The 23,926-nt window shown below is 41.0% G+C and overlaps 1 protein-coding gene across 3 annotated transcripts in view; it reads left to right on the forward strand.

The window, feature by feature from the left end:
- TPGS2 (tubulin polyglutamylase complex subunit 2) overlaps positions 1-23,926 on the forward strand; it is a 47,725-nt gene extending 23,799 nt beyond the window's left edge. The window contains exons 3-7 of one of the 3 annotated variants that reach the window (XM_069468450.1): positions 1,594-1,681; positions 3,639-3,767; positions 17,977-18,090; positions 20,008-20,168; positions 21,555-23,926. In XM_069468450.1, the coding sequence (XP_069324551.1) occupies positions 1,594-1,681; positions 3,639-3,767; positions 17,977-18,090; positions 20,008-20,168; positions 21,555-21,791 (729 nt within the window). In that variant the 3' untranslated portion in view covers positions 21,792-23,926. The remainder of the gene's footprint in view (positions 1-1,593; positions 1,682-3,638; positions 3,768-17,976; positions 18,091-20,007; positions 20,169-21,554) is intronic. The other 2 variants (XM_069468447.1, XM_069468448.1) reach the window with 2 other exon arrangements.

A 23,926-nucleotide genomic window follows, 5' to 3' on the forward strand; every position in this document is an offset into this window, starting at 1 on the left:
ATAATTTTTTAAATAATGGTATAAAATAATGCCAAAATTTTCTTCTTGGGTGAAACAAATACCATAACAAATGTTATAATTGCTATTATTGGAATTCTTTAGCCTAAAACTAAAAGATGAACATTGCCAAATAGTCTACCAGCCCTTTTCAGCTGGAATCTCATGGATTCCCTGTTAAGAAAGGCTGGTAGACAGTAGTTTTCTTGTCTCTGCCACGAGATGGCACTAGTGATCAAAGTCTCAAAGTGGACGCTGGCCTTTTGGGGCAACAGAAGAACTTTGCCAGAATATTGATAACTGTAGACTTCCTGTGATGATTCCAGAGGTGGGAGAAAGACATTCTGCATGCACACTTTTTCTCTCTGAAAGCACAGAGAATGTAGCCATACAGAAAGCCCTAGGAGCAAGCTCTTAACTCCAAATAACTTACTAAGTAAGAAAATAAATTGCCCAAGGAATCCAAGAATCCAAAAATGACAGCTGTTGTCCATTTAATAATCTAAAAACATTGTTTAAAATTGTCTGCAAGCTTGAAGCTTTCTCTTCACCTATAGTTCTTGAAGATGCTGTGGCCACAAATCATAATAATTTCTTAGTCTTCTCTCTCCCTATCTAGCTCATACCCCCTCCTACCTCCAGTGTTTTATAGATGCAGTCTTAGTGTTTATTCTTGAACTTAGATTCACAGAGTTTAAGTGACATGCTCCAGGCTACTACTCAGCTAGTGGCAGAATTGGGAAGTGAACTCAGATCATCCTGCTACATTGCACTTCCTCACACATTAGGTACCTAGAACTGACTGATAGTATAACCTAAAATAAACTTGATGTAAGCAGTGGTCAGCATCACATCTCAGAAGCGTCCAGTAAGCCAAAACTTTGGACAGACTTACTAACATGTTGCTTCTTTGCCTCTATAACCGTATCACAAAGTCACTCTAGGGGGCCCAGGAAAGGAATTGGAGAACTCATCTTTTTTGCACCCTCCAGGGATTTCAGTTGGCTAGACAACACTGGTCAGGCCTATGCACAGGTGTTAGTTATTTAGAATTTAGGGCTTGCTCTTAGTATCTTCTGAAAGGATACTAAGCTATTCCTTGGTTCTCTCCCCCACTAGTTTGGATAATTTGTTATCCATATGAAATATTTGAATATAGTCTTTGTACTTTTTTACTTTCTAAGAACTATCAGAACTATTAAAACAGGTTCATTGCATTAAGTGCTCTGGAAATATATACTATTCATTTTTAAGATGTTCTCTTTTGTCCAGTTTGTTTCAGAAAATAATTTATGAGCATGGATCTGAAATTTATGGCAATGATTTCTTTGCTCTAACGTTGTCACACTTTACCTAGGACCCATGGCAGGGCAGACACCTAGTCTGCTTTATCAAGTGAAGCAAAAAATAAGGTCAGACTGGTGACTCTGTTTGCAGAAACCAGTGCCTCTCTAATAGAGTTTTTTAGGTAATTACCAGAGTCTTCCTGTTTCAGGGATCTGAAACATGGTAAATCGTGTCTCCAGTGCCTTGAGTCATAGCCCTGTGCCCTCTTTCCCAGCCCTGACCTAACACTCAGCTGTTTTGTGATTCTAGAAGAATAACTGTATGATGCCTGAGGATTTGAAGAACTTTTACCTGATGACCAATGGCTTCCACATGACATGGAGTGTGAAGCTGGATGGTGAGTTGGCTTCCTTGCTGTCGGGGAACATTGCCCTGGCTGAGAAGTTGGGTGGGACAAGTCTGAAGGCCCTTACAACTTTTGAGTCTTTGAATCTGGATGGTTTTCATGGGTCCTCTCAAGTGCCATGTCCAGAAGCTGTGATTATCTCCCAAAGCTAACAGATACCATCATTGCTTCACCCACCACCACCCATGCCAGAGTCTAGCCAATCCAGAATTGGAAGGTCAATTTAGAAGATTCCTGTTGAAATGGGGTAAACAGTAACCATTACACAAAAAACCTAAGCCATCTCAAACTTAAAGCCTCGAAAGATTCCACCTGGGAGCAAAGCCCTCAAAGTGAGCGGCAGTGACAGTCTCTAGTGTTCATGGGAGGGGCTGGTTATCTCTTTCAGGCCCCTTCCTTTGTTCCCACCATCACAAAGACCTTAGGGCTCCAACCCTTTGCTTCTCTCCCTCATATCACCTCATTCTGTGTCACAAGCTACCTCAGTTCATAGGCCGTCTTTAGCCTTAAAAGTGTCTAGTACAAAACATTTGTGTGCCAATGTGAGAACTTACAACTTTGTTCTTAACAGAGATTCCAGGTAATATGTGGACATAAAAGGCAGCACTGCACATTTAGGTGAAGATGGCTATAAAATTTCATAAGCTAGGAAACCCTGATTTAACCACCGCAGTCCAGCCCATTCCTGGCACAGACTTCTCAGCCCTACCATAGGCCTTTATTGCTTCTGACTGCAATCACATTCCCAGGTGTACTTAGGCCTTGGGAAGCACCCCACTATTCCCCACTGCTGTTTCTAAGAATGCAGTGACTTCTGTTGCATAGCACATCTACAGAACTGATTTCTCCCCTTCATTGCCTCTGCTTTCTGCCTGTATACCTGAGTTCCCTTTTTTGGTGATTCCCAAAGCCTACTTGTCTGTCTCACACAGCTGACTGGAGGTACTTTTTATAGCTTACTAGCGAACACTTAACATTAGCTTTTAGCTTAGAAACATTTCCTCCTGTGTCCTAGAAATCATCCTTGTCACCAGCATCAGATCCTTCCCTTATAGCATGGCTGTGGCCCTTTGAGTCTGCAGCAACAGAGAGGGGACAGAGACTAGACTGACAAGCAGACTTTCCCGTGCCTGCTTCATGGGGACAGACTGGCCCCTTCACAAGGCTGCCTCAGAGAAGAAATCTTTCATGAATATTTTATGAATGAGTCCCTGTTCATTATTATAGTACCTTCTCTAATTTAATCTTCCCTATCCCAGATTTTTACTTATTCTTTACTGCAAAGCTTAAGTCAGTGACAGAAAAGGCAGCAGAGGCAGCTTCTAATGTTTTCCTCTTTAGTGGTCTTTTCTTCTTGGACATTCCATGATATATACACCAACTGTTTTATTGCCTTCAGCCATTCCAGTTTTTTCAGCAGTCAGATAAGGAAAACATACAGTCTTCCTGTTCCTTATTACACCCTAATCACAGAAGATTAGAACCAAGCAAGAAGAATGCCAGGTTCTCTTCATTGAGTTAGGGAAAATGACAGGGAGATATTATATAATCAAAGCTATTACTCCTTTGGAAAGTATAACTCTTCATGCAGAATACTGGCTAAATAAGGGAAGGAGTGAGCAAAAACATTTTTAAGTCCTTTACTCCTTAAACTGGGACCCTAAGCCCATATTTCCCAGTTCTCTTTGAGTATTCCCTTTTAAAATCTTCTTCAGCTCCACCCTAATGCATGCAGTGGGGGCTCTGCATCACCCGTGTTCCCCATTTTCTTTTTTAATGTGTAAGGTTGGTGCTTTGGGGTTTACAGTGAGTGACCTTCCTTCCATCAGATTTCTCAGCCACGGGGGCAAACAATACCTGGGCTTAGGTTGTTCAAGCAGAAGCCTTTATGATAACCATTGTAACTAGGCTGTTACTCCATGTAATTCTCCTTATTATGTTTCTGTAGAGCATACCATTCCATTGGGCAACATGACCATTAACGGCATCTCCAAACTGACTCAACTCAACCAGTCTTCCATGTATTCACTTCCTAATGCACCAACTCTGGCAGACCTGGAGGACGATATACATGAAGGTACGAAGAAAATGCCAGGGTTGGTATCTTTGTTTTGTTTCCAGCACCCAGCTCAGTGCCTGGCATGTGGTAGGCATTTAATGAATATTTGGTGAATGAATGAATGTTAACTTTACTTAACATGTTAGTATCAGGGGGATTCAGGGAACATGACAGTCTAAGCACAGCTCCTTTCCTCTCCATTCCTTCTTCCAAGCTCTTTGTCACTTCTGAGTGAAATGGCTTATAAGTCAAATAGTTGGTAAAATTCATGGGCCAACTGGGTGTAAGTGAGGACTTCTTCAGTCAGAATTGTGTTTGGCTGCATATAACAGAGATGCAATTACAATATTTAAGCTAAATAGTGTTTTATTTTTCTCATAACAAGAAATCTGGAACTAGGCTGGTGTAGCTGCCTGAAAAATTGAATGATAAAGTCTCCCTCTGGCTTCTGGCCTGATCAGCCTTTGGATATGGTTTTCATCCTTATGGTTGAGGAATGTGGGCTCTACTTCCAGGCTTCAAGTCTCTGTTCCTGTCAGGAAGAAGAAGAGTAAAAGGCAAAGGGCAAAAAACTGGCCCTTGGCAGAATCACTCCCTTTTTATTAGGAAAACAATAGTTTTCTCAGACACCCTTTCCAATAGCTATTGGCCAGAACAATCAAATGGCTACCCATAGTTACAAGGGAATCTGAGGAGGTCAGTAATTTTAGTTGTGCAGTATGGCCTCCTCAGTCAGAAATGGTTTTAATTAAGAAAGAAATGGAGAATAGTGAGTAGGCAGCTGGTGTCTTCAATAGTAAGACCTTGGGGTTCATTGAGGTCCTGGCAGAGAAAACTGATATAAGGCTTTCTCCCTCAATTGAACAAGCAGTTGGAGAATGGTACCAGAGGAGTACAGGGGCAAAGACTAGAAAGTGGTAGGTCCTGAGAAGAGCCTGTTGTTCAAAGATCTGTGGAATCCCTACGTATGGGGAAAGGGTCACATTGGCTTCATATGGGGGTGCGAGGGCTTCTCTAAAAGGCAAAGAAGTAAACAGGTAGGTGGAGCCTTCCCTGCTCTCGAGGCTGGAAGAGTAGAGTTAGATTAGATAATAGAGAGGCTTCAAGGGTCCTCAGCAAAAGGACTGAGCCAGGGGTAGGGACCACATTGTCCTATATACCCATGGAGATAAAAACCCCTTGACCTTCTGGCACCTGCTGAGTTCATGCTTTTTAGGAAAGTCCAACAACTATACCTAAGTCTAATTAAACTTAAATAGAAAAATATTGACTTTTCTCAGGGGACTCAGTAGTCAGAAGGATGGTTGGGAAGAAATATCAGAATACATAACCAGCCAGGTATGATGATGCCACTCCTGTAGTCCCAGCTACTCAGGAGGCTGAGGTGGAGGATCACTTGAGCCCAGGAGTCTGAGGCTGCAGTGTACTACGATCATGCCTGTGAATAGCTATTGCACTCCAGCCTGGGCAATATATGCTAGAGGACACAGATGAAAACCTAAATAAGAACATTTAAGGAGACTTAAGACAGCACAAAGACTTACTGTCAATAAAAGAAAATAAAGATTCTCAAACAATTAACTAATCATATTGAAGGAGAGTTTAAACATTATTGAGACCTGAGTTGGCCTGAAAAATCAAGTACAAGATATAGCTTAAAGCACAGACATATCAATTTAAAAGAGCAGAATTATGAGGAAAAAGGTAAGAGGGTAAGAAAAATTGAAAACAGATTCATGACACCTTCCACTGGAATTACAGTTGCTTAAAAAAGAGAAAAAGAATAGATGGAAAGGCAATAAATACAAGTTTCTGCAGCTTGAAAGGACTCACCTAGACCCAAATTGAACAGATGAGAAAATACAGACATCTATGCATGTCTTGATGTGGAAAAAATTATGAGCTTCTAGGCACAAATAACAAATTACTTATGAAGGAATAATAATCCAACTGACATCAACCTTGTCATATACAACAGTGGAAATTAGAAGATAGAAAATAGTGAGAAAGCATATACAGGTTACTAAGAGAAAAGGAGTGAAAATCAAGATTGCTACGTATGCAAACCAAATGTACCTCTCAGGTTATAAGAAGGATGTTAAAGAACATAAATATTCTAGCCAAAAAACAAATGGAACCAGATGAAGATCTCAAGATGTGGATACGTGAAAAGGAAATAAGGGATTAGTGGACCTACTATGAGAGAGAATAGGTGTGTGTGCATGTGTTTAAAAGTAAATCTTACTATCTAGGAATGCATTGTATAACTTTTACATGGAAACTCTTGGAACATATTGCAAGAAATATTCTAAAAAGTGCTATGCCACTGTCAATTAAACCTAAAAGGTGAGGGAAAAGGCCACATATACGAGTGTTACAGGTTAAATTGTATCCCCCTCAAAGTTATGTTGAAGTCTTTACCCACAGAACTGTACAATGTGACCTTATTTGGAAATAGTCATTGCAGATTTAAGTAGTTAAGAGGGGGGTCATACTGGAGTAGGGTGAGCTCCTAATCCAGTGTGACTGGTGTCCTTTTAAAAAGAAGAAATTTGGACATAGGCACACACAGGGAGAATACCATTTGAAGATGAAAGTAGAGGTTGAGGTGATGCTTCTACAAGCTAAAGAATACCAGAAATTACCAGGAACCCACCAGAAGCTAGAGGAGCGGTATGGAACAGAAGGAACTCCGAGCCTCCAGAATTGTGAGATAATAAATTTCTGTTGTTTAAGCTACTTAGGTTGTGGTGCTTTGTTACAGCAGACCTAGCAAGTTAATACAAAGACTGTACCAGAGGTCCTTATAGTGGAGAATGGAGGGGAAAAAAGGGAAAAAGAAGTAGAAAGTGAAAAGTCTAATCTTACTGTATGGAAGAAATATTACACTTTGGTGGGTAAGATAGAGTATCTTGGTGTATCAGTTTTCTATTCTGTATACCTCAGAGTACCTCAAATTTAATGGCTTAAAACTCCACAAATATATTATCAGTTTTATCTATATATTAACAGTTTCTGTGAGTCAAGAATTCAGCTACAGGTTAGCTGGGTCTATTGCTTAGGGTCATACCAGGTGAAATCAAGGTGTGACCTGGATCTTTGATTTCATCTAAGGCACAGGAACTGCTTCCAAGCTCACTGGTTGGCCATTTTCAGTTTCTTACAGTTGTGGGACTAATGTCCCTTTTTTATTCCTGGCTTCTGGCCAGGGGTCACAGCACCTTTAAGCTGCCCTCAGATTCTAGCCACTTGACCCTCTCACAACATGGCGGCTTACTTCTAAGTCAGCAGGAAAATTTCTCTCCAGAGTGCTACAATAGTCTTGTCGAATGATTACCCATCATATTCACAGGTTCTGACCACACTCAAGAGGAGGAGGGGACTAACGGTGTGTACGCCCTGGGACAGGAATGTTGGGGGCCACCTTAGAATTCTGTATACCATACCGGCTTAGGGAAATAATGTTATATTGTTTTTAAATAAGTATAGAATCATATGGATTTAATCATGCAAGCAAAAACAACAAAGAAAAGAAGATAGCCACTAAAAGAATAAAAAATTACATTAAAATATCCAGTCTAATAAGGGCAATGTTGAATGACATGAGTAAAAATAAAAAGGAAAAGGAAGAAATAACATTATAAAATAATTAAGAAACATAACTTTAAGAGGAATAAAATAAAAGAGATCAATCATAAGATTAAATGTGAGAGATCGAATCTTCCTTTTGAAAGACAGAGACTGTAGGATTGATACAAAAAGCAAAACTTATCTATATATTGTTATCCAGAAGCACACTTAAACTGATGAAGAGACTTCCTCTTATGGTAATGGGAGATAGATAATTCAGAGCAGCCTTCCTGCTGAAGATAACCAAAAAGCAGGATAAAAATTTTCAAATCCTCTTCCTTAAAAGCATCATATAGCTAACAAGATAATGAGATGTAATACCAGACTAACATTCAGGAGAAGATAGGAATCCAGGGAAGAGGCTCAACATGTGAGGTTGCTTTGACCTAGGATACATTGTTCTTTTGAAAAGAGGCAATGATGCTGCAGCAAAGCTGAGAATTTGATCCATTGTGAGCCAGGGGAATAAAATGGAGTCCACGGCCTACAAAAGACGGCACCGTGAAAATCACCCTTCCTTTTGTGTTGGCACTGTGAAGAGCTGTACCTGGGAGACAGGATGAAACAGAAGTAACCATTCTTCGTGTGGACTGAAGCTCAGTGTGTCCTAGAAAATGTTAAATCCCAAAATTGGACTAAATGGATCCCAAATTACTGATCTTCTCAGGGGCCTGGCAAAAACAAAAATTCACTCTAAAGAAATGTTCTAAAATTGATTGTGGTAGTGATTATACAACTCAGTAAATACACTAAACACCAGGCACAGTGGCTCATACCTGTAATCCCAGCACTTTGGGAAGCTGAGATGGGAGGATTGCTTGAGCTCAGGAGTTTGAGACCAGTTTGGGTGTAGTGAGACCCATCTCTACAAGAAATAAAAAAAATTAGCTGAGTGTGGTGGCATGCACCTGTAGTCCCAGCTTCTCAGGAGGCTGAGGCAAGAGGATTGCTTGAGCCTGGGAGTTGGAGGTTGCAGTGAACTGTGATCATTCCACTGTACTCTAGTCTGGGTGACAAAGCGAGACCCTGTTTTTTTAAAAAAAATACACACACACACACACCCCCTACACTGTAGAATTGTATACTTTAAATGAGTGAATGGTATGATAGGTGAATTATATCTCAATAAAAGCTTTCATATAAAAAGAAAATTTCACCATATAAGGAGAAATACCCTAAACCTCAGATTGGTTTTGTAAATAATTTTTCAAAAAGTAATTTCTACTAAAAAATAACCAGGCATATGAGGAAACACAACCCATGAACAAGAACCAGCACAAATAACAGGTAACAGAAGGAGATCAATGGTGGTTACTAGAGACTTACGGGGGAGGGATGAGGAAAGGGGTGACATTGGTCAACAGGTACGAAATTTCAGTTAGAAGGAGTGAGTTCTGATAATCTGTTGTATAGCATGGTGACTATAGTTAATTCTAATGTATCATATATTTCAAAATAACTAAAAGAGAAGATTTTAAATGTTTTCTCCACAAAGAAATGATAAATATTTAAGGTGATGGATATGCTGAGTAGCCTGATTTGATCAGCCACAATGTATACATATATTGAAACATCACATTGTACCCCACAAATATATACAATTATTACTTGTCAATTAAAAATGAAACTTTAAATTCTTTAATTAAAAAAAAAAAAGACTAGATCCACTAGTACTCCCAGGAACAACGGTATTAGATACAGGCTATAAAACAATATGCTAATGCATACACGGAGATAAAACCAAACTAAAATTCACGGAGGAACTGAAAACTGGCATTGCACTTCTGAAACCAAGGAAAGAAAATTCAGACATTGACATGCTTACAGTAATGACAGAGTACCTTTTACCAGATCAAAGCTTCTGCAGATAATACTCTACACTCCGGAAAAAGTTTAGAAACAATTACCTGGAAGGACTGGAGAGTAACCAAAAATAGGCAGAAACTGGAGTGGTATCTACAGTTGGCAGAAGGGAACCACACTGAGTGACTTTTCTATTTCTACGACTTTTCACCTAGGACAGACCCCAGTCAGCACAAGGCAGGGCTGTTAAAACTTGCTGGGAACCTACAATCTAGACTTTTGATTTCATCCAACATAGATAACGAGACCAGATTTATCCTCACACCTGGAACAACAACAACAAGATGAACCCAAACAATGGTTTTCAAGACACTGGCCATCAACCAACAAAGGACAATGAGCCCTGAGCAATGGGAAACAAACAAGGTGAATCCTACAATCTCCCTAGCACACTACCTTGAGAAGAGTTTCCAGTCCACGGTGTAGAATGGGGGACCCAGGTAGGATCCATTGCACTCCCTGAGTTGAAAAGACAGAGCTGAGAGTCCAGATGGATCAAGGCAGCTAGAGTTCACAGAATTGAGATAGGAGAATGCTGCATAAAGAGAAAACTCCAGAGATCTGCAGAGGGTCCCCCTCAAGTATTCAGCACATAACTGATAAGCACATGCATGTGAAGAAACTGCCCAAGGCCGGGGACAAAACCACTCAAGATGATTACAGGGAATAATGCCCGGTACTCACACAGGACCAGGAATACTGCCTGTTTCTACCAGACAGGCTGAAATACCTTATGATTTACACAGCATTAGATACAGTACTCAAAAAGGTCTTGTCTCAATAATGGAGAATAATCAGCTCTAGGTCGTGCCTGACAAATCTTAAGAGCAAGGCCCAAAGTATCTGTTTCCAGGTAGCTTTAACTGTGTCAAAGAACGGAGCTCAAGAATATTTACAGAAATATGAAAACATCCAGCACTCAGCAATGGAAAATTAACAATTTCTGGCACCCAATCAAAGATTGCCAGGCATGCAAAGAAGTAGAAAAATATGACCATAGCAAGAAGAAAAAGGGATTAATTGAAACCAATCCAGCAGTGACACACATTTTGTTAATAGAATTAGCATAAATGTTTACCTTTGCTTTACTGATTAAAAAGAATTAGCATGTATGGACATTAAAAGTTATAACTATTACATATATCCCAAAAAAATAAGCATAGACATGGAAGATATATTTATGTGTATGTGTATATTATATATCCAAAATTTAACATTTAGAGAGGAAAATGAGTTTCTAAGATGAAAAATAAACTGGGTAAGATCAACAATGGATTAGCTTCAACACAGAGATGGCGGAATGGTGGTGACCTCCTGGATTCGTGCTCCCGGAGTGGAAGGCATGGGTCTCGGACTGCCACAACGCTAGAGGTTCACTCCCCCACAAGAACGGCGGCGTGAACCCACGGAGAATCAGCGTGGGACAGAGAGAGAACGAGAAAGGACTGAGGTGATCGGGAAATACAGCGCGAAAAACTAGAGAGTGCGGAGGGTCATCAGAGAAGGGAGCGCGGGACGGTTGTACGCACCCCACCAGAGAGTGGGGTGGGTTCAGCCCCACAGGAAAGCATCTTGTTCCCCCTCTGACCTCCACACCCACTCAATTGGGGATTTGCCCAAAGTCGGCGCAGAATTGCCGCGGGAGACGTGAGCTCTGCAGAGGAGACATTGGCGGGAGGCTTTTTGGACCCTAGAACGCTGTGCGCTGTGCGCGGCTGAGGCGCCTAGCAACTGTCTCCTATACGCGGGCTGCAGGGCTGCCTCCCTCCCGGCTCGAGCAGACGCCGATCTGTCTCATTTAGGCGGGGCTGGGTTCTCCCGGTCTCGGCTCCTCTGGCCTCTGCCGGTCGCTGAGCGTTCAACCCCAGCGACAGTGCTGCAGACGGGCGGTCGCCATTGTTGGGTTTTGCACCCTAAACCCGGTGAAGTGATTGGGTACCGGGCGGCTCCCTTCCCTAGTCCACGGACCGACTAGGAGCTAAGCCTTTGTGTGAACACTGAGTGGTTCCCCAGTCACGAGAGAGTCGAGCGTGGACCTTGCGGACATTGGGACGGGGAGGACCATCGCCCACGGGAACTGCAGCAGCTGGGGCGCTGGGCGAACGAGGGCGCCGCTCCCCTCCCCCTATCCACTGTCTTTCTCGCAGAGAGAGACGGAAACCACCTCGGGAGAGGAAGAGGAGCAGCCCCCCCAGCGGAGGTAGCAAAACCCTGAACAACACGCGAAGGGCTCCCCCTAGCGACAGAGGAGGCAGCTTACCTGGCGCTCATGGCCTGCCCCTTTCCAGACTAAAGCTGAAAGAAGGAATCTTAAGGATTCATCCAGATGGGAAGGGCTCAGCGAAAGAACTCTGGAAGTATAAAGAATCAAGCTGAAACTTCACCCTCAAAGAGGATTACTAGTTCACCACCAATTAACACAAACCAGATTCCAAATAGCAACATGTCACAGGAAGAATTTCAAACATGGATCATAAACACGCTGAACAGCATGCAAGTAAAAATGGATAATCAACATAAAGAAACCACAAAAAAGATCCAGGACTTGGAAGAAAAATTCACCAAAGAAATTGAAATACTGAAGAAAAATCAAACTGAACTCCTGGAAATGAAGAATTTATTCAAGGAGCTACAAAACACAGTGGAAAGTCTCAAGAGCAGGGTAGATCAAACAGAAGAAAGAATCTCAGAGATCGAAGACAACACTTTCCAATTAAATAAGTCAGTTACAGAGCTGAAACAAACAAACATGAGAATTAACCACAGTCTACAAGAAATGTGGGATTATGTGAAGAAGCCTAACGTCAGAGTTATCGGCATTCCTGAGGGTGAAGAAGACAATAAGCAAGGGTTGAATAAACTATTCGAAGATATAATTGAGGAAAATTTCCCAGGCCTAGCCAAATCTCTAGATATACAGGTTCAAGAAGCTCAAAGAACCCCTGGGAGATTCATACCAAATAGGAAGACACCACGTCATGTAGTCATTAGACTGACCAAAATATCCACTAAAGAGGCCCTTCTTCGAGCTGTAAGGAGAAAAAATCAAGTAACATACAAAGGAAAGTCCATCCGAATCACGCCAGATTTCTCAACTGAAACCTTACAAGCAAGAAGAGATTGGGGCCCCATTCTCACTCTTCTGAAGCAGAATAATGCCCAGCCTAGAATCCTGTATCCAGCTAAGCTCAGTTTTATATATGAAGGTGAAATTAAGACATTCTCAGATAAACAAAAACTTAGGGAATTCACCAAGACAAGACCAGCTCTCCAAGAAGTACTCAAAACAGAGTTACACATGGTCCAGCACAAGAAGGACCCTCGAATGTAACACTAATCAAGAGATAAATATAAAAACCCAGTTATCATAATGGCTCAAGAGAGAAAACAGATCAATGAAATTCAACCCAACTTGAGGAAAAGCAATCTGTCTCACCTATCAGTTCTCTCATTAAATGTGAATGGATTGAATTCCCCACTCAAGAGACATAGACTGGCCCAATGGATAAAAAAATATAAGCCAAGTATCTGCTGTCTTCAGGAAACTCATCTAACCTGCAAGGATGCATTTAGGCTGAAGATAAAAGGATGGAAATCAATATTCCAAGCAAATGGAACCCAAAAGAAAGCTGGTGTGGCGGTTCTAATCTCCGATAACGTAGTTTTCAAATCAACAAAAGTAAAGAAAGACAAAGATGGTTACTATATACTGGTGAAGGGTACAATTCAACAAGAAGACATAACTATACTTAATATATATGCACCCAATCTAGGTGCACCCAGATTCATAAAGCAAACCCTACTTGATCTCAACCAAATGATAGATAACAACACATTAGTAGCCGGAGATTTTAACACGCCACTGACAGTTCAGGACAGATCTTCCAAACAAAAAATAAACAAAGAAATAGTGGACTTAAATACAACGCTCGATCAAATGGGCCTGACTGATATCTACAGGACATTCTACCCAAAAACCACTGAATATACTTTCTTCTCATCAGCTCATGGGACATTCTCCAAGATTGACCATATCTTAGGTCATAAAGCATGCCTTAAAAAATTTAAAAATATAGAAATTATACCATGCATCTTCTCAGATCACAGTGGAATAAAAGTAACAATGAACCCTAACAGAAATCCTCACTTCTACTCAAAGTCATGGAAGCTAAATAACCTTCTCCTGAACAATCATTTTATAAATGAAGAAATCAAGTCAGAAATCAAAAGATTTTTTGAATTAAATGACAAAGGAGATACAACCTATCAAAATCTGTGGGACACAGCTAAAGCAGTCCTGAGAGGAAAATTTATTTCCATAAATGCTTATACCAAAAAGACAGAAAACTTACAATTAGACAATCTAATGAATAGACTCAAAGTGCTGGAGAAGGAAGAACAGACCGATCCCAAACCCAGCAGAAGGAGAGAAATTATTAAGATTAAATCAGAACTAAATGAAAAGGACAACAATCAAACCATAAGGGAGATTAATAAAACCAAAAGTTGGTTCTTTGAAAAAATAAACAAAATTGACACACCTCTGGCTAGACTAACCAAGAACTGAAAAGAAAAATCTCTTATAACCTCCATCAGGAACAAAAAGGAGTAATCACGACGGATGCCACAGAGATACAGGATACCATATATGAATTCTACAAAAATCTTTATGCACACAAATTAGAAAACCTGGAGGAAATGGACAAATTCCTAGAAACACACAGCCTTCCCAGGCTCAACCAGGAAGAAGTAGAATTCCTAAATAGACCGATATCTAGATCTGAAATCGAAACAGCAATAAAAAACCTTCCCAAAAAGAAAAGCCCTGGACCAGATGGGTTCACACCTGAATTCTACCATACCTACAAAGAAGAACTGGTGCCCATCCTACATAAACTATTCTCCAATATAGAGAAGGATGGGATTCTCCCCAACACTTTTTACCAAGCCAACATAACCCTAATACCAAAACCAGGAAAGGATGCAACTAAAACAGAGAACTATAGACCAATTTCTCTTATGAATATAGATGCAAAAATTCTCAATAAAATTCTAGCAAATCGAATCCAAGTGCTTATCAAAAAAATAATCCATCACGACCAAGTGGGCTTCATCCCAGAGATGCAGGGATGGTTTAACATACGCAAATCTATAAATGTAATTCATCACATAAATAGAAGCAAAAATAAAGATCATATGATACTCTCAATAGATGCAGAAAAAGCATTCGACAAAATTCAACACCCTTTTATGATAAGAACACTCAAAAAAATAGGCATAGACGGGGCCTATCTAAAAATGATACAAGCCATATATGACAAACCCACAGCCAACATCATACTGAATGGGGAAAAACTGAAAGCATTCCCACTTCGAACTGGAACCAGACAAGGCTGCCCACTGTCCCCATTACTTTTCAACATAGTATTGGAAGTCCTTGCAAGAGCTATCAGACAAGAGAGCAGAATCAAGGGAGTCCAAATAGGGACAGAAGAGATCAAACTCTCACTCTTTGCTGATGATATGATGTTATATCTAGAAAACCCCAAGATTTCAACCAAGAGACTCCTGGAATTGATTAATGAATTCAGCAAAGTCTCAGGATACAAAATCAATACACACAAATCAGAGGCATTCATATACGCCAATAACAGTCAAACGGAGAACCAAATTAAGGACTCAATACCCTTCAAAATAGCAACAAAGAAAATAAAATATCTAGGAATATATCTAACTAAGGAAGTAAAGGACCTCTATAGGGAGAACTATGAAACTCTGAGGAAGGAAATCGCAGAACATGTAAATAGGTGGAAAACCATACCATGCTCATGGATCGGTAGAATCAACATTGTTAAAATGTCTATACTGCCCAAAGTTATCTACAGATTCAATGCAATCCCTATTAAATTATCAACATCTTTTTTCACAGACATAGAAAAAATAATTTTACGCTTTGTATGGAATCAGAGAAGACCCCGTTTAGCAAAAGCAATATTAAACAACAAAAACAAAATGGGAGGTATTAATTTGCCAGACTTCAAACTTTACTACAAGGCTGTGGTTCTAAAAACAGCCTGGTACTGGCACAAGTGCCGAGACACAGACCAGTGGAACAGAACAGAAAATCCAAATATAAAACCATCCTCATATAGCCATCTAATCTTTGACAAAGCAGAAAAAAACATACTCTGGGGAAAAGATTCCTTATTTAATAAATGGTGCTGGGAAAACTGGATATCCACATGTAGAAGACTAAAACAGGACACACAGCTCTCACCCCTCACAAAAATCAAATCACGGTGGTTAACAGACTTAAACCTTAGGTCAGAAACTATTAGAATTCTAGAAGAAAACGTAGGAAAGACTCTTACAGACATTGGCCTAGGCAAAGAATTTATGAAGAAGACCCCTAAGGCAATCACAGCAGCAACAAAAATAAATAAATGGGACCTGATCAAATTAAAAAGCTTCTGCACAGCCAAAGAAACAGTCACAAGAGTAAATAGACAACCTACAGAATGGGAAAAAATTTTCGCATACTACACATCAGATAAAGGACTGATAACAAGAATCTATTTAGAACTCAGGAAAATCAGTAAGAAAAAATCGAACAACCCTATCAAAAAGTGGGCAAAGGACATGAATAGAAATTTTTCAAAAGAAGATATAAAAATGGCTAACAAACATATGAAAAAGTGTTCAACATCTCTAATCATCAGGGAAATGCAAATCAAAACCACAATGAGATATCACTTAACTCCAGTGAGAACGGCCTTTATCAAAAAGTCCCAAAACTATACATGTTGGCGTGGGTGTGGAGAGACAGGTACTCTCATACACTGCTGGTGGGACTGTAAACTAGTGCAGCCCCTGTGGAAAGCAATGTGGAGATACCTTAAACAGATTCAAGTAGACCTACCATTCGATCCAGCAATCCCATTACTGGGCATCTACCCAGAAGAACAAAAGTCATTCTATAAAAAAGACACCTGCACCCGAATGTTTATAGCAGCACAATTCACAATCGCAAAGATAGGGAAACAACCCAAATGCCCATCGATTCATGAATGGATTAGCAAAATGTGGTATATGTATACCATGGAATATTACTCAGCTATCAGAAATGATGGCGATATGGCATCTCTTTGGTTCTCCTGGAGTGAGCTGGAACCCATTCTATTAAGTGAAGTATCCCAAGAATGGAAAAACAAGCACCACATGTACTCACCAGCAAACTGGTTTCCCTGAGAGCACATTTGGGATTCACACCAATTGGGTATTGGACAGAGGTCGGGGCTGGGTGGAAGGGATGGGTGTATACCTACTTGATGAGTGCGATGCGCACTGCCTGGGGAATGGACACGTTTGAAGTTCTCTCTGGGGGGGATGGGGTGGGGGGAGGGGAGGAGTGCACACCTACATGATGAGAGTGATGTGCACTGTCTAGGAAATGGACACAACTAAAGCTCAGACTCGGGGGGATGGGGAGGCATGGGCAATGTATATAGCCTGATCTTTTGTACCCCCTTGATGAGCTGAAAAACAAACAAACAAAAAAAAAAAAAAAAAAAAAAAAAAACAATGGATTAGACATGCAGAAGAATAGATTTGAGAACTTAAAAGCATAACAATAGAAACTATTCAAAATGACACAGAAAGAAAAAAATGTATATTTTTAATGAAAAGAGCATCAGAGAGCTGAGGGACAACAAATGGTATAATATATATGTAATTGGAGTCCCTGAAAAGAAAAGGGGTCAGGGGCCAGAAAATATTTGAAGAAATAATGCCTCAAAAGTTTACCAATTTGATGGAAACCATAAACCCACACATCCAATAAGCTTAGTAAGCCAGGAACAAGAAACACAAATATACCAAGAAACACCATAATCAAATTGCTCAAAATCAGGGATAAAGAGAAAATCGTACAAGCAGCCAAAGAGAAAAGAAATTACATATAAAGGAACAGAGATAAGGACAGCAGCATATTTCTCCTTGGAAACAATTCAAGCAAGATAAAATACTCAAAAAAGTTATAAACCCAGAAGTTTATACCCAGTGAAAATATCTTTTTTTAAAAAAGGCCTTTTTGAAAAGCAATCTGGCAGCATCCATTCTACTGCAGAGAATCTTTCCCATATAACAAAAGCACCAGAACATAAGGACATGTACAGAGATGATTACTGTGGCATTCACAGCAGAATAATGATAGGTGAATGCCTATCAACGGGGGGATAGCAGACTAAATTAGGGAACATCCACTCCCACCGACTATCAAGTAGTCATTAAAAAGGATGAATTAGAATTACACCACATGACTTCGAGGGCTTTCCATGTGGTATTGCATGAAAAGCAAGATTCAGATCATGTGTTTGATATCCCTTGTTTATACAATAAACAATCTTGGGAAAAGGAAACGTTACATCAGCACCAAGCCCTCGAGATCGCTCTGCCTTTATGTGGTCCTGCTCCCAAGAAGTTCAGTTTGCTTTCCTCATGCCTCCTTTCCCCAGATTCCCTGACACTGGCTGTTGACGATAGGGAAGCCCAGCCAGAAGGTCATGGATGAGATCCAGGACATTAATTCACATACAGAATTTATTTGAAAATAATATTTAAACATATGTCTGAGATAAGGCTTTTTCCCCATTTTTTCATCCTAGCAAAGTTGGATGTATAATTATGGGTTTAAGTCGAGTTGTTTGAACATTACCATTAACTTCTGGGTTTGCAGCCAGTGAGGACCAGCCCGAGAAGCCTCACTTTGACTCTCGCAGTGTGATATTTGAGCTGGATTCGTGCAATGGGAATGGGAAGGTTTGTCTTGTCTACAAAACTGGAAAACCAGGTAAGGATCATTTACAAACATGGTCCTGTCATTTGGCTATGGTCTTGCCTGACCTTGCTTGTCACCCGTCACACAAAAGGCACATACCTCCTTGGCCTCCTAGGATGCTGCCAGGTCTCTTAAATGTGCTATGACCCAGAAAGCCCCTTTGATCCTCTGAGCATCCCCCTCTAGGCTAATTACTAGAGTCCTTTTATCCATCTTTATTTGTGAGTTACTGCAAAACAGTCGATGGGATTGGGATAATAGATGAGTAAAAACTAAAAGATGTAGTCATTTTGTTTATAGACTCCTATGGCAAATTCAGGCAATAGATAAGCATCCAAGAAATAGATTATCTTTTATACTTCTATATCTAGGCCAATTAACAGCAATAAAAACCTGAATTACTAATAGACCTTCAAGATCCCAAATGGGAAATCAAAAGAAAAAGTTTCAGTGCCCCTAACAGCTGTACTTGCCCCATAATAACATTGAAGACCCTAGTCTAGGGACCGTGAAACCACAGAACTGGATAAGGCCAAGCCCTCTTCAGGTAGCTCCTCAGGTAGGGGTGAGACGATATACCAGGATTTACCTCTGGGAGAAGGAGAAATTGTCTCTAGCTGGAGGAATCTTTGCAAAGTAGCCGTTTGAGCTGCATCTTGAATTATGGGTAGGAATTAGGTATGGGGTGTGGAGGAGGGATTTGGTGGTATAAAAAGTTTATTAAAGCAAAGGGACAAATGGGTAAACACCATGCCGTGGGAAAGTCCAACTGATTTAGGGGGAATGACAGGTAAGTTCAGTTCATTGGGCCACATGATTCATCTAGGGGATGAGGAGATGAAGCCAGAAGGCCAATTGCTCACTCAGAGCTTTGAAAGCCAAGTAAAAGAGTTTGGACATCATGTGGAAGACAGTGAAGAATCAGTCAAGGTTGCTTAGGAGGATGATAGGATTCAAATGGAAAGGTTTATGACCACAAGCAGTTTGGGCAAAGAAAGAGATTGGATGAATGACAGAGGCCACTTAGGGAGACGTTACAGCTATCTAGACAGCAGATGAAGGAGGATAGGGTTAAAGTAGTAAGGATAGAAGGTCAGGAACAAGTGTGAGGCAGGAGCTGGCACGATAGCACCTGCTTCAGTTCAACGAGGACATCACACAGCAGCACTGAGAAAGTTCTCAGGAGTGAGCTGCTCCGAGCTCCTTCATGGTGGTTTTTCATAGCACTTTTGATTACTGAGAGAGATCTCTTCAGAACAGCCCGAGCCAGTCAGAGTTTCTCTCCATCAGGAAAGCGGAGAGCACAGAATGTACCCAGTGGGGGAAAGGGGAGTGCTGATTACACACAGAAAAGGAGCAGCTGCTTAGATAGCCGGAATGTACTTCCAGATGGTGAGAGCCAGCAAAAATAGAACAGTCAACTAATCTATTTGCTCGGCACAGTGGCTCACACCTGTAATCCTAGCACTTTGGGAGGCCAAAGCAGGAGGATCTCTTGAGGCCAGGAGTTTGAGGCTGGCCTGAGCAACATAGCGAGACCCTGTCTCTACCAAAAAAAAAAAAAAAATTAGCCAGGCACGGTGGTGTATGCCTGTAGTCCTAGCTACTCAGGAGGCTGAGGCAGGAGAATTGCTTGAGCCCAGGAGTTCCAGGCTGCAGTGAGCTATGACGACATCATTGCACTCCAGCCTGGATGACAGAGTGAGACCCTGTCTCAAAAAAAATTGTAGAAGAATGTCAAAGACACTGGTAAAAGTGACCACTAGAGAATGAGACTGGGAGGTTATAAGGGGGAAAGGGAGAACTTTTACATTTTACATCCTCTCTATTGGGATTTTTTTTTTAAACCATAAGTATATATTGACTTTATAGTTAAAAGGAAGAAAGTGTTAAGCTATCTCTTACTTTTTGTTTCCTTTTGTATTTCAGCATTAGCACAAGACACTGAGATCTGGTTCCTGGACAGAGCATTATACTGGCATTTTCTCACAGACACCTTTACTGCCTATTACCGCCTGCTCATCACCCACCTGGGCCTGCCCCAGTGGCAGTATGCCTTCACCAGCTATGGCATTAGCCCACAGGCCAAGGTAAGGGAGGAACAAACTTGTCATCTTAAACTGTGGCGTGTATCAAAATCTTCTGAGGAAGTGGTTAAATTGCAGATTCCCCACTTCCCTATCTGATTCAGGAGACCTGGGGTGGAGCCATGGAACCTGCATTTCCAATAAGCAAGGCAGGTGACTCAACTGTAGGTGGACCACCTCACTTTATACTGATCCAGTTAAGTGGTTCCCAAACTGGACTGATCCTCAGAATTACCTGGGGAGTTTTTAGTTTTAAATGTTATGGTGGGGCCGGGTAATATTAGGTCCAATTAGTTGTTTTGGATTGGCAATGCATACACAAAGGAAGAGTAAAAGTAGGTCTCTCCCTATTTTCCTAGTGTACTTCCCCAGAGGCAGCCACTATTACCAGTTTCTTTTGTGCCCTTTCCAAGATACTCATTGCACATAAAGCATACATACATACGGTTTTGGGTACCTTTTTTCTAAATCACAGGTGTAATGTACTATCTGCATTGTTCTTCACTTAACACCTCATTTTGGAGATACTCCCTTCCAGTACACTTAGAGTTGCCTTGACCTTTTCAGTGGCTACAGAGTATTCCATTGTATGGGTGTGCCTCATTGTTACTACAGGTCTGGGCACCATTTCAAACACACAGATACGAGGTATGCAGCTTGATATACAAGCTAGTTTGAAAACACCAAGTGTGGCTGGAAGAACTTTGGACTGGAGTGAGCTGGTCCGGGCTCCTTCATGATGGTATCTCACAGCCCTAAATTAGTATTAAATTAGGTACTTGGCTCCAGCCCCACTTTCCTATATTCATCTAGTGGGCATCATTTTCCTCAAATGTCACATGATGATAACATCCATCTGGTCAACATTATGAGGTGGTTGTGATCAGTGAAAAGTCAGTAAATGTGGGTGCCCCTTGCACTCAGCTGCCTAGAAAGCCAGTAGGGAACAGAATACCAACACACACAGCTTCTCGCAGCATGAACCTCTCCTGGGGGGAGGGTGCTTACCTGATGGGGGAGTAGCTGACGTGAGAGCAGAACAATTAGAAGGACACTGTCCCCTGGTGATTTGAGATTTAGCGTACCAGGCTTGGAGCTCACTAGATCAGAAAGAAGGAAGTGTACTCACATTCTGGTTCTTATATGCCTTTATTTTAAAGGTTATGAGATCTCAAAGCAATGTGTGTCTTACCAGGGAGTGATGGAATCTGTCATTATTTTCACTTAAAGGAAGAGCTAATAGATCTTTGAGGCAATTCTTCATAGAAACTTATGCGCTTCTCTCTCTGCTTCTGATCCCAGCTCTCTACCCCAACATCCCCACTAAAGAAACAAAGCATGGCATTTCTCCTTTGAATTGTGACCCTTTCTCTCAATTCTGCCTTACAGCAATGGTTCAGCATGTATAAACCCATCACCTACAACACAAACCTGCTCACAGAAGAGACTGACTCCTTTGTGAACAAGCTGGATCCCAGCAAAGTGTTTAAGAGCAAGAACAAGATCTTAATCCCAAAAAAGAAAGGGCCTGTACAGCCTGCAGGTGGCCAGAAAGGGCCCTCAGGTCCCCCCACTCCCTCTACTTCTAAATCATCTTCTGGTTCTGGAAACCCTGTCCGGAAATGAATACCTCCAGCTTTTCACCAGCTCCACAGCAGCAGTTCCCATGCACAGATGGCCCCACCCTCAGATTCTGTGTATGGCATCACAGGCTTCTTCCCATCTCAGTGGCCAAATCCTAGGCCTTTGCGTCCCCCACCGACATTATCCAGGAGTTGGAAGGGCATACTGAGGTCTCCCCAAGAGTTCGTCCCACAACTAGGTGGTACTGTCCTGTCTCCGGAAGCAATAGAGAGTTTTGGATCTATTTTGGCCAGATAGATCGGAGAATTGGCTGAGAACTTTCTTCTGTTTCTGTACCCAACCCTCAATCCTTTACTGTGATTAGGTAAGTCCCCCCCCACCAAAGAAACCACTGGTTTTGACCCATGAGGCATTAGAACTTTGCTGTTCAACCAGAAGCCACCAGTTGCATGTGGCTATTTAAATTATATGAAAATTCATTTCCTCGATTGCATTAGCTACATTTCGAATATTGGTGTTGTTAGTAGATTTTGTATTAGCACAAAGACATGGAACATTTCCATCATGACAGAAAGTCTGTTGGAGAGCACTGCATTAGCGTATGTTCATACTGTTCTTCCTCAGATCAATTTTTGTTGTTAGATAATGTTGGTGTCTTAATTTGATGGGTCATAATGTTCCATGAAAATTCTTTAAGATAACAAGTATACATTCTTTATATCCTTTACTGCAAACATATTTCACTCTGCTCATTTCTTTTTCAGTATCCTATAAAGTCTGTCGTGTCAGTTTCCTCTTAAGTTTCTTGCTTCCAGTTTTGTGTTGTGATGTTTGTACATTTGCCAAAGTTGATTTTTAAAAGAAATGTACTTTTGTTGCACTTTATTCTAACCATTTAAAAACAAAAAACTCCCAAACATTGTTTTGCAGGCCTCTTCATAAGGAATTTTGATGAAGCCAGTCACTGTTAACAAAAGCTTTCCACTTGCTCTGCCTGCCTATTCCAACTCTGAGTTGTCCAGCCGTGGCCTTCCTTAGGACAAGCAGTCTCCTGCATAGAACAGGGTAGGGTTCCAAGAGTTCCTTTGGAAATAAGTTGCCTGTAATCCAGAAATCATTTTCCCATAGACACTTAGGGGTATTAGACCTCTAGCTAGTCTACATATGCCTAATATTTGACACAATCTAAATCTGAATTTACCTAGTACACCTAATAGAATTTCTGTAGAGAAGAGCACTCACATTTTCAATTAGGAATGTCTGTTTCCTTCTCCTCTACAGCCCCAGCAGCGGGCAGAAGCAAGGCCTTCACTCCACTTTCCAGGAGGGAAAGTAGGAAATCACCCACACAGCCCTAAGGGTCCTTGGGTAGCTGCAGTTTTTGTGTTCAAGGCCCATACCTCTTACCTTTGCAAACCCAAAACTAACCATTTACAATTCAGCATGGTCATTTAATCATTTTTGTGTTTTTTAACCATGACATGACTCTATCAAATCTTCCCTAATTTAGGAGATATTTTGGCCCTTTTAATTGCTTAGATTATTATACTTCAAATGTTAAGTGTGCAACAATTCATGGAGTGGGAGAAAAGGATACAGAGAGAGACCAAGTTTTAAAAGAGAAATAGCTGGAGTTTAGTCTTCCAGAAGTGTTTTTGGGGCCAGACCTGATCAAATCACAGGGATAACTGACAGCACCAGATAAGAGATAGTCAAGGTTAAAAGGGAAGTGAGAAGTCATGTCATCTTCCCCTGGAGCCCCTGAGGTACAGTACTTCTAAATCAGTCCTGGTCCAGTTCTAGGTTCCACAAGTAAAGCAGCAGAGGAACTAGGAGAGCAGTGGTGCCTTTAAAATCAGTGGCAATAAGTGGGAATCCTTAAGAGGCTGTCTAGGAAAAGGGATTATGATGAGGAACTACTCAAGACCTGCCTCAGAAGGAGCAGGGCCAGCTACCTAACATGCAGGATTCAGTGGAAAATGAAGAGGTGGGCCTCTTGTTCAAAAATCAGGAAAACAGTGCCATTACAGGTACTAACATACAATGGTTTAGCTTTCTTCGGGGGTGTCTCTCACAACTTAAGATGGTGTTTTTTATTTTCTATTTAATGCTGTTGTAAGAAAAAATTTTACATTACTAGCTTGTATTTTACTATTCCTCTTTATACAATTTTTGTA

Source organism: Eulemur rufifrons, chromosome 5 (assembly GCF_041146395.1).
Source record: "Eulemur rufifrons isolate Redbay chromosome 5, OSU_ERuf_1, whole genome shotgun sequence".
Classification (NCBI taxonomy): Eukaryota; Metazoa; Chordata; class Mammalia; order Primates; family Lemuridae; genus Eulemur; species Eulemur rufifrons.